Here is an 11,921-nt window from a genome sequence, read left to right as displayed (position 1 = left end):
TGATCATAAACCCACAATTCATCGGTCTCAACAAACACACCACAAAAGAAGATTACATCGAATAGATCTCCACGAGAGAGGGGGGGACATTGTATTGAGATCCAAAAAGAGAGAAGAAGCCATCTACCTAATAACTATGGACCCGAAGGTCTGAGGTAAACTACTCACACATCATCGGAGAGGCTATGGTGTTGATGTAGAAGCCCTCGGTGATCGATGCCCCGTCCGGCGGAGCTCCGGAACAGGCCCCAAGATGGGATCTCACGGGTACAGAAGGTTGCGGCGGTGGAATTAGTTCTTTGGCTCCGTATCTGGTAGTTTGGGGGTACGTAGGTATATATAGGAGGAAGGAGTATGTCGGTGGAGCAACAGGGGCCCACGAGGGTGGAGGGCGCGCCTGGGGGGTAGGCGCACCCCCTACCTCGTGCCCTCCTGGTTGATGTCTGGACGTAGGGTCCAAGTCCTCTGGATCACGTTCGTTCCAAAAATTACATTCCCGAAGGTTTCATTCCGTTTGGACTCCGTTTGATATTCTTTTTCTGCGAAACTCTGAAATAGGCAAAAAACAGCAATTCTGGGCTGGGCCTCCGGTTAATAGGTTAGTCCCAAAAATAATATAAAAGTGTATAATAAAGCCCAATAATGTCCAAAACAGAATATAATATAGCATGGAACAATAAAAAATTATAGATACGTTGGAGACGTATCACTCGACTACGGCGAGGAGGAGCCAGAGGAGGAGGAGGAGCCGGCGCCTGCTCCGGCGAGGAAAGGGAAAAAGAAGAAGCGGGCGGCCAGGACCGACGAGCCGCGCATCAAGTGGGCGTCCAAAGAGGACGAGTGCCTCGCCGAAGCGTGGAAAATCGTCTGCCTCGACCCGATCACCGGCACGAACCAGAACGTCGACACATATTGGTAGCGCATCAAGTCCGAGTTCACATGCAGCGCGGCTCGAAGGCCATGGCGAATCATTGGGCGCACATCCAAATGGCGTGCAACAAATGGCATGGGATCGTCGAGGAGATCGCGGCTCGCCCAGAGTGCGGCGCCAACATCGAGGGGCAGGCATGACACGTCATTTTCTCGCTCATTTTTTCGCCGTGGTGCGCCGCCAACTATCGTTCCTCGGCGCAGATGGTGCGGATGTTCGCCATGTATCGCCAGGACAGCAGCACCGACCAAGATTTCAAGTACCTCCACGTGTTCTCTCGGATCGAGAAGTGCGAGAAGTGGGCGGAAGTCCAGCGCATCCTCGCCAAGGCCAAGGAGACGTACAAGCTGGACGCGCCGACGCCGAGTGCGTCCGACGGGCGCCCCGACGACAACAAACGGGCCAAGTCGGCGAAGCACCCCGAGGTGGCTACCGCGCGTCTTCAAGACTCCATCGAGCATTGCATCGCCGACGCCTAGACCAGCGGGAAGAGAAAACCGAGGCGCGATGGACGGCGTTGATGACGAACAACGCCGTCAAGCTCGACGTGCTCCGGACCAACGTCGCCGCGAAGAAGAGGAACACCGCTCTGGCTTTCCTGATGGAGGGGGCGCATGCTCCGGAGCGACGACGAGCAGCTCAAGGCGTGGTACATGGCGGAGCGTGGCCTCATCCTGAACCAGATGTCGTCGACGGTGGCGCCAACACCCACACCGACCCCAACGCCGCCGCCAAACCCGAGCGATGATGCCTCCACGACGCCTAGCACAGAAGCCGCGCCGACGCCGACTAGCCCGCGCACGCCGACTCCTCCGACGCCAAAGGCCGACGCCGCCGTTTGATGCATTGCCTACGTGTCCTTTTCTTTTTGCACGCCGAACTGTTTATTGATCGTCGATCTGTGGCATGGTGATCGCCGATCGCTGGGACTTTTGTGGCGCTGATCGCCGGACTTGTGGCGTTTTTTGGGTAGCAGGAATGAACAAGTTTGAATTTACGACGCCATGGGGGCGGCACCTGGGGGCGTGGCTGGGACATAGAGCGCCCCAGGGCCTAAAAATCGCCGGGCGAGCGCCCGAAATAGCGCCGGCCTATGCGCTCGGGGGCCGAACGAGTGGAGTTGCTCTTAGATTCTAACTTCAGCTAGCTGCTGAATGATCTTGTACGTAGGCCATGAATGCCACAGTACGTGGGATGGGACCTTGGCAATGCATGTGCAGCGCCTGCTAATTTCCAGGAAGCTGTGATTCATTGCTTGGGGAATCTTCATTGAAATTCCTCCTCACAGTACTACACACTGTAGTATTTATGGTGATTAATGGTGCCTTGTATCAATTGTAATACTGTTCCAATGTGAACATGATTGACCCTATAAGTCTTCCCCTTCAGCCAATCTTTGTAGTGCTAGCTTCGGTCTTCTTGCGTCTTCAGAAGACATACTACTTCCATTCTATATATGCATACCTCCTCTTGTCTTCAAATCATTCACACTCCTCTCCTCAATGCCTCCCCTCCACATACTGCTCGGGCTTCTCCTCTTGCTCACTCCTCCTCCTTGCTGCTCCTCTGCAGCTGCAAATGGAGACAAGCTGCCGGCAGGCCAAGCTCTCGCTGTTGGCAGCAAACTCGTCTCCAGAAACGGCAAGTTCGCGCTCGGCTTCTTCCAGCCAGCAGCTGCTGCGGGCAGCATCAGTAAGTCGCCCCACAATGCCACCTCCCCGAGCTCAGGCTGGTACCTCGGCATATGGTTCAATAAGATCCCGGTTTTCACCACTGTGTGGGTCGCTAATAGGGAAGAACCCGTCGTCCACCACAACCTCAATCAAACACAGCTCAAGATAGCAAGCGATGGCAATCTTGTCATCGTACTAACCCATGCCAGCAACACCGAGTCCGTAGTTTGGTCCACTCACATCGTCAACAATATGACACAAGCCAGCAAAAAAAACACCACCACTACTAGTGTCGCCCTTCTCTTGAACAATGGAAACCTTGCCCTCACATCTGAACAGAAGGTGTTGTGGCAGAGCTTCGACTACCCAACAGATGTAGTGCTTCCTGGCTCTAAGTTCGGCCGGAACAAGATCACTAGTTTTAGCAGCCAACTCATCTCAAAGAAGAGCCTCATTGATCCTGGTTTAGGGTCATACAGTCTTGACCTAGAAGATATCAAGGGGTTCGTCCTCAAACGCCGCAAGAACCCATCAATAGTGTATTGGCTTTATGAATCCTCCACAACATCAGCAATGAATCTTTTGCCACTAGCCAAGGCACTGCTAGATTTGAATCCTCAGACCAAAGGTTTACTTAACATAACATATGTTGATAACAACCGAGAGGAGTACTACATGGGCACTTTACGAGATGAATCCTCGGCTTCCATGTTTGGCTTACTAGACATCTCTGGTCAGATAAAGCTGAATCTTTGGTCGCATGCCAGCCAGTCTTGGCAGACAATATATGCCCAACCAGACAATCCGTGTGAGCCACCTGCAACCTGTGGACCTTTCACGGTCTGTAGCAGCAAGCCACATCCATCCTGTGACTGCATGGAGAGCTTCTCTCAGAAATCACCACATGATTGGGAGTTTGATGACCGAACAGGAGGATGCACTAGAAATACACCATTACATTGCACTAGTGACAAAAACATGACAAGTTCAACAGACATATTCCACCCCATTAATCAAGTTCAACTTCCCTACAACCCACAAAGCATAGTCGCTGCCACCACCCAAAGCAAATGTGAAGAAGTTTGTCTCAGTTCCTGCTCATGCACTGCTTATTCCTATAACAGTAGAAGATGCTCTGTCTGGAATGGGGAATTACTTAGTGTATTTCAGACTGATGATACTGGAGAACATGTTCTTTACCTTCGTCTTGCCGCCAAAGATTTGCGGCCAACTTTGAGAAACAACAAAAGAAAACCAACCATTGGAGTTGTTGCTACTGCAAGCATGATTGGTTTTGGGTTAGTAATGATCATGGTGTTCTTACTGATTTGGAGGGACAAATTCAAGTGGTGTGGTTTGTTGCCAATTCACTATGACCATCAAGCTAGTGTTGGTGGGATTATAGCTTTTAGGTACACAGATTTAGTTCGTGCTACTAAAAACTTCTCAGAAAAGCTAGGTGGAGGTGGTTTTGGTTCTGTATACAAGGGAGTGTTAAGTGACTCAAAGACCACTATAGCGGTGAAAAGACTTTATGCTGCCCATCAAGGAGAGAAGCAATTCAGAGCTGAGGTGAGCTCAATTGGGATGATCCAACACATCAACCTAGTCAAACTGATTGGTTTCTGTTGTGAAGGTGATCACAGGTTGCTTGTGTATGAACATATGTTAAATGGGTCTCTTGATGGTCATCTATTTAAGGTGAGCAATCATGATGATGATGATGCCCTAAATTGGAGCACCAGATACCAAATAATCCTTGGAATTGCTAGAGGGTTATCATACTTGCATCAAAGTTGCCACAAATGCATCATACATTGTGATATTAAGCCGGAGAACATATTGGTGGATGGATCATTTGTTCCTAAAGTTGCAGACTTTGGGCTAGCATCATTTGTTGGAAGGGATTTTAGCCGAATCCTGACTTCATTCAAAGGAACTACAGGTTATCTTGCCCCGGAGTGGCTTACCGGAGTTGCTATCACACCGAAAATCGATGTTTACAGCTTCGGCATGGTTCTGCTGGAAATCATATCAGGAAGGAGGAATGCGTCACCTGAAACATCATACAACACTAGCAGCTGCAACAACAACAACACCCACCAACATGTTGAATATTTCCCAGTCCAAGCCATCAACAAGCTTCACAGCGACGATGTGAAGAGTTTGGTGGATCCACGGCTAAACGGTAACTTCAATTTGGAAGAGGTTGAAAGGGTTTGCAAAATTGCTTGTTGGTGCATCCAAGATAATGAGTTTGATCGGCCGATGATGGGTGAAGTGGTCCGGGTTCTAGATGGTCTGCAAGAGATTGATGTGGCCCCAATGCCAAGACTACTCGCAGCTATAACGGAACAATCTGGTGCTGCAACTTCTATGTAATAATAATTATTGTCGAGATCGCTAGTCTTTGTTGATTTCAGCAATTTCTTAAAGTTGTAATGTGAAGAATAAGGAATAAAGGAAAGCAAGCTTGTAGTTGCTAATTAGTCACCTTGTATTTAAGTTTCAAATTCTAAATATATATGCTAAGCAATCATTGCAGTAAAATGTGGCAAATGATAGAAATATTATATGTGTATATGTGATTATTTCTAGTCCTGGACTGGGAACTTCCGAACTTCTAGTTACATTCCAGGAATAGGTTACTATTAGCATGCTTGAGCAAGATGACATGTATGGATTAGATAAAAAAATCAAACTGTACGTTACAGTTTGAAATGGCAACAGTTCTTGCTTGATTAGGTACAGGCCGTACCTAATCAAATTGCAACAGTGGCTAGAAATTTGTCATATTTGGAAACCGTGGGTGGACATATATATTTGATCAAGAGACTACATAGCCTCTATAATTACCTGGCCTTTTCAATAATGTCCTAGATAAGCCAATCATGGCATCTTGGTTTTGAATGTTGTGCTTGTCATTTGTGGGGTGCCATTCACAAACTCTGAACTCCAAACTAAAGCAGACCTTTATCTCGCCGTCAGTGTATGTAGTCTCTGAACTCCAAACTAATTGCAACAGTGGCTAGAAATTTGTCATATTTGTGGACTGCCTCTCGCCAATAGCCCTAATTTGTTCGTGCATCTGCATGATCAGAAGACTTGCCAGTTTAACGGTCGTCAACAACAAGTAAAATATATAAATATATATGCAAAGCTACCATTACTGTCACTCTCATTTCAGTCTTCACAGTATAGGGAGAAAATACATGGATGAACATGGGTGCATATGCTGTTGATTTGCCCCAAGAATAGAAACTGTTGAAAAAATATCAAAAATTCTGAAAACATTTGACAACAAACTCGACACTATGGTACTCATATAAAAAAAATCGCCAACGAAAAACTCCCATCGACCTTTCGACAAAAAAGACAAAAAAGTGAGGACAAAAATGTGTGACTAGTAACCTCAATATAGTGCTGACTTTGTTTTTTCGCCCAGAATATCATCGAAGTGATTCCTTAGCGAAACATTTTATACAAATAGAACACTTGATCATGTTTGCTGCCAAAAAGATTCAAGTTTTTTCTTTACTTTTTTGTAACTACACATTTTTTCTTTTAAAAAACGGATGTGTATACACCCAGGTTTCAAACGTCCTCCTCCCAACATGATGCAAAGGACAGGCACGTCGCAGCCTACACAAAAAGTATAAACAACCACGACGAAGACAAAATGATTAGGGCATTTCCAACATGAACCCTTATGCTCGTAAATGTCCAGACCGAGCTGTCTTGACGTTGCAAGCCATCCAACATGGCTCTGCATTTGTCCTCGGACGCGTCCCTATGTCCGCTTCCCTGCAAACCGAAAGCAAACTAGGGAAGCCATTGCGGGAGTCCAGACCTGCGCCATAAAGAACTTCGATACCCTTGGCACCCAAACCAAGGTGGAGCCCGCGTAGTTGGAGCGGTCTGCACTACTTCCATGGCAACAAAAAAAACATTTCCCCAGGCTCTCGGCTTCGAGCGCCATCGTCCTCCACCCCAATTCCCGCGCTTTTCGCTTCCGCCACTGCATGGACCCATACTAACAGCTGCCAGAGCCGACAAAGGTGGAGTATCAGGAGAAGGTGGCCGCTTGAAAGATCAACCCGACGACACGACAAACCAGATGCCCCAAAGCAAAGGCGAAGGATGAGGCGGACGACAAAAAGAAGGGCGGTTGGGGAGGTGGGCAGGGCAGGGACGGGGTGCAGGGGCCTGGTTGGGCCTGGGACATGGGGCACCACCGCCCGCGCCATCCATGCACTCACCCTGGCCGGAGCAATATTAGGCACCCTAGTTCAACGTCGCCTAGCATTCAGGCATATTGCCACGGCCTAGCTCTGTTGGGGAACGTGGTAATGAAAAAAAAATCCTAAGCACACGCAAGATCATGGTGATGCATAGCAACGAGAGGGGAGAGTATTGTCTACGTACCCTCGTAGACCGAAAGTGGAAGCGTTAGCACAACGCGGTTGATGTAGTCGTACGTCTTCATGATACGGCCGATCAAGCACCGAACGCACGGCACCTCCGAGTTCAGCACGCGTTCAGCCCGATAACGTCCCTCGAACTCCGATCCAGCCGAGTGTTGAGGGAGATTTTCGTTAGCACGACGGCATGGTGACGATGATGATGTTCTACCGATGCAGGGCTTCGCCTAAGCACCGCTACAGTATTATCGAGGTGGACTATGGTGGAGGGGGGCACCGCACACGGCTAAAAGATCAAATCAATTGTTGTGTCTCTGGGGTGCCCCCCTGCCTCCGTATATAAAGGAGCAAGGGGAGGAGGCGGCCGGCCAGGGACAGGCGCGCCAAGGGGGAGTCCTACTCCCACTAGGAGTAGGACTCCTCCTATTCCTAGTAGGAGTAGGAGAGGGGGAAGGAAAGGGAGAGGAGGAGAAGGAAAGAGGGGGCCGGCCCCCCTTGCCTTAAACCAATTCGGTTTGGGCCTTGGGGGGGTGCGCCCCACACTCCCCTTTCTGCCCTCTATTTCCACTAAGGCCCATGTAGGCCCAATAAGCTCCCGGGGGGGTTCCGGTAACCCCCGGTACTCCGGTAAAATCCCGATTTCACCCGGAACACTTCCGATATCCAAATATAGGCTTCCAATATATCAATCTTTATGACTCGACCATTTCGAGACTCCTCTTCGTGTCTGTGATCACATCCGGGACTCCGAACAACCTTCGGTACATCAAAACATATAAACTCATAATATAACCGTCATCAAACTTTAAGCGTGCGGACCCTACGGGTTCGAGAACTATGTAGAGTTGACCGAGACACGTCTCTGGTCAATAACCAATAGCGGAACCTGGGTGCTCATATTGGCTCCCACATATTCTATGAAGATCTTTATCGGTCAGACCGCATAACAACATACGTTGTTCCCTTTGTCATCGGTATGTTACTTGCCCGAGATTCAATCGTCGGTATCTCAATACCTAGTTCAATCTCGTTACCGGCAAGTCTCTTTACTCGTTCCGTAATACATCATCCCGCAACTAACTCATTAGTTGCAATGCTTGCAAGGCTTATAGTGATGTGCATTACCGAGTGGGCCCAGAGATACCTCTCCGACAATCGGAGTGACAAATCCTAATCTCGAAATACGCCAACCCAACAAGTACCTTCGGAGACACCTGTAGAGCACCTTTATAATCACCCAGTTACGTTGTGACGTTTGGTAGCACACAAAGTGTTCCTCTGGTAAACGGGAGTTGCATAATCTCATAGTCATAGGAACATGTATAAGTCATGAGGAAAGCAATAGCAACATACTAAACGATCGAGTGCTAAGCTAACGGAATGGGTCAAGTCAATCACATCATTCTCCTAATGATGTGATCCCGTTAATCAAATGACAACTCATGTCCATGGCTAGGAAACTCAACCATCTTTGATTAACGAGCTAGTCAAGTAGAGGCATACTAGTGACACTATGTTTGTCTATGTATTCACGCATGTACTAAGTTTCCGGTTAATACAATTCTAGCATGAATAATAAACATTTATCATGATATAAGGAAATAAATAATAACTTTATTATTGCCTCTAGGGCATATTTCCTTCAGTCTCCCACTTGCACTAGAGTCAATAATCTAGTTCACATCACCATGTGATTTAACACCAATAGTTCACATCACCATGTGATTAACACCCATAGTTCACATCGTCATGTGACCAACACCCAAAGGGTTACTAGAGTCAATAATCTAGTTCACATCGCTATGTGATTAACACCCAAAGAGTACAAAGGTGTGATCATGTTTTGCTTGTGAGAGAAGTTTAGTCAACGGGTCTGCCACATTCAGATCCGTATGTATTTTGCAAATTTCGATGTCAACAATGCTCTGCACGGAGCTACTCTAGCTAATTGCTCCCACTTTCAATATGTATCCAGATTGAGACTTAGAGTCATCTAGATCAGTGTCAAAACTTGCATCGACGTAACCCTTTACGACGAACCTTTTGTCACCTCCATAATCGAGAAACATATCCTTATTCCACTAAGGATAATTTTGACCGCTGTCCAGTGATCTACTCCTAGATCAGTATTGTACTCCCTTGCAAAACTCAGTGTAGGGTATACAATAGATCCGGTACACAGCATGGCATACTTTATAGAACCTATGGCTGAGGCATAGGGAATGACTTTCATTCTCTTTCTATCTTCTGCCGTGGTCGGGCTTTGAGTCTTACTCAATTTCACACCTTGTAACACAGGCAAGAACTCTTTCTTTGACTGTTCCATTTTGAACTACTTCAAAATCTTGTCAAGGTATGTACTCATTGAAAAAAAACTTATCAAGCGTCTTGATCTATCTCTATAGATCTTGATGCTCAATATATATAAGCAGCTTCACCGAGGTCTTTCTTTGAAAAACTCCTTTCAAACACTCCTTTATGCTTTGCAGAATAATTCTACATTATTTCCGATCAACAATATGTCATTCACATATACTTATCAGAAATGCTGTAGTGCTCCCACTCACTTTCTTGTAAATACAGGCTTCACCGCAAGTCTGTATAAAACTATATGCTTTGATCAACTTATCAAAGCGTATATTCCAACTCCGAGATGCTTGCACCAGTCCATAGATGGATCGCTAGAGCTTGCATATTTTGTTAGCTTCTTTAGGATTGACAAAACCTTCTGGTTGCATCATATACAACTCTTCTTTAATAAATCCATTAAGGAATGCAGTTTTGTTTATCCATTTGCCAGATTTCATAAAATGCGGCAATTGCTAACATGATTTGGACAGACTTAAGCATAGATACGAGTGAGAAACTCTCATCGTAGTCAACATCTTGAACTTGTCGAAAACCTTTTGCGACAATTCTAGCTTTGTAGATAGTAACACTACTATCAGCGTCCGTCTTCCTCTTGAAGATCCATTTAATCTCAATGGCTCGTCGATCATTGGGCAAATCAATCAAAGTACATACTTTGTTCTCATACATGGATCCCATCTCAGATTTCATGGCCTCAAGCCATTTTGCGGAATCTGGGCTCATCATTGCTTCCTCATAGTTCGTAGGTTCGTCATGGTCAAGTAACATGACCTCCAGAACAGGATTACCGTACCACTCTGGTGCGGATCTCACTCTGGTTGACCTACGAGGTTCAGTAGTAACTTGATCTGAAGTTACATGATCATCATCATTAGCTTCCTCACTAATTGGTGTAGGAGTCACGGGAACAAATTTCTGTGATGAACTACTTTTCAATAAGGGAGCAGGTACAGTTACCTCATCAAGTTCTACTTTCCTCCCACTCACTTCTTTCGCGAGAAACTCCTTCTCTAGAAAGGATCCATTATAAGCAACAAATATCTTGCCTTCGGATCTGTGATAGAAGGTGTACCCAATTGTCTCCTTTGGGTATCCTATGAAGACACATTTCTCTGATTTGGGTTTGAGCTTATCAGGATGAAACTTTTTCACATAAGCATCGCAACCCCAACTTTTAAGAAACTACAACTTTAGTTTCTTGCCAAACCACAGTTCATATGGTGTCGTCTCAACGGATTTAGATGGTGCCCTATTTAACGTGAATGCAGCTGTCTCTAATGCATCACCCCAAAACGATAGTGGTAAATTGGTAAGAGACATCATAGATTGCACTATATCCAATAAAGTATGGTTATGATGTTCGGACACACCATTATGCTGTGGTGTTCCAGGTGGCACGAATTTGTGAAACTATTCCACATTGTTTTAATTGAAGACCAAACTCGTAACTCAAATATTCGTCTCCGCGATCAGATCGTAGAAACCTTATTTTCTTGTCACGATGATTTTCCACTTCACTCTGAAATTCTTTGAACTTTTCAAATGTTTCAGACTTACGGTTCATCAAGTAGATATATCCATATCTGCTCAAATCATCTGTGAAGGTCAGAAAATAACGATACCCGCCGTGAGCCTCAACACTCATCGGACCACATACATCAGTATGTATGATTTCCAACAAATCTGTTGCTTGCTTCATTGTTCTGGAGAACGGCGTTTTAGTCATCTTGCCCAAGAGGCATGGTTCGCAAGCATCAAGTGATTCCAAAATCCCATCAGCATGGAGTTTCTTCATGCGTTTTACACCAATATGACCTAAACGGCAATGCCACAAATATGTTGCACTATCATTATTAACTTTGCATCTTTTTGGCTTCAATATTATGAATATGTGTATCACTACGATCGAGATCCAACAAACCATTTTCGTTGGTGTGTGTCCCATAGAAGGTTTTATTCATGTAAAAAGAACAACAATTGTTCTCTAACCTAAATGAATAACCGTATTTCAATAAACATGATCAAATCATATTCATGCTCAACGCAAACACCAAATAACACTTATTTAGGTTCAACACTAATCCCGAAAGTATAGGGAGTCTGCGATGATGATCATATCAATCTTGGAACCACTTCCAACACACATCGTCACTTCACCCTTAACTAGTCTCTGTTTATTCTGCAACTCCCGTTTCGAGTTACTAATCATAGCAACTGAACTATTATCAAATACTTAGGGGTTGCTATAAACACTAGTAAAGTACACATCAATAACATGTATATCAAATATACCTTTGTTCACTTTACCATCCTTCTTATCCGCCAAATACTTGGGGCAGTTCCGCTTCCAGTGACCAGTTCCTTTGTAGTAGAAGCACTCAGTCTCAGGCTTAGGTCCAGACTTGGGCTTCTTCACTTGAGCAGCAACTCGCTTGCCGTTCTTCTTGAAGTTCCCCTTCTTCCCTTTGCCCTTTTCTTGAAACTAGTGGTCTTGTCAACCATCAACACTTGATGTTTTTCTTGATT

At 45.8% G+C, this 11,921-nt stretch overlaps 1 protein-coding gene across 1 annotated transcript; it reads left to right on the top strand.

The window, feature by feature from the left end:
* Nucleotides 1–2,432: 2,432 nt before the first annotated feature.
* Nucleotides 2,433–5,093, top strand: LOC123122645 (G-type lectin S-receptor-like serine/threonine-protein kinase At2g19130). Its single transcript, XM_044542931.1, has one exon. The coding sequence runs from the start codon at nt 2,434–2,436 to the stop codon at nt 4,984–4,986; it is 2,553 nt and encodes an 850-aa protein (XP_044398866.1). The 5' UTR covers nt 2,433; the 3' UTR covers nt 4,987–5,093.
* Nucleotides 5,094–11,921: the final 6,828 nt, after the last annotated feature.

This window comes from Triticum aestivum, chromosome 5D, assembly GCF_018294505.1.
Source record: "Triticum aestivum cultivar Chinese Spring chromosome 5D, IWGSC CS RefSeq v2.1, whole genome shotgun sequence".
NCBI lineage: Eukaryota > Viridiplantae > Streptophyta > Magnoliopsida > Poales > Poaceae > Triticum > Triticum aestivum.
This window is presented reverse-complemented; position numbering and strand designations above follow the sequence as displayed.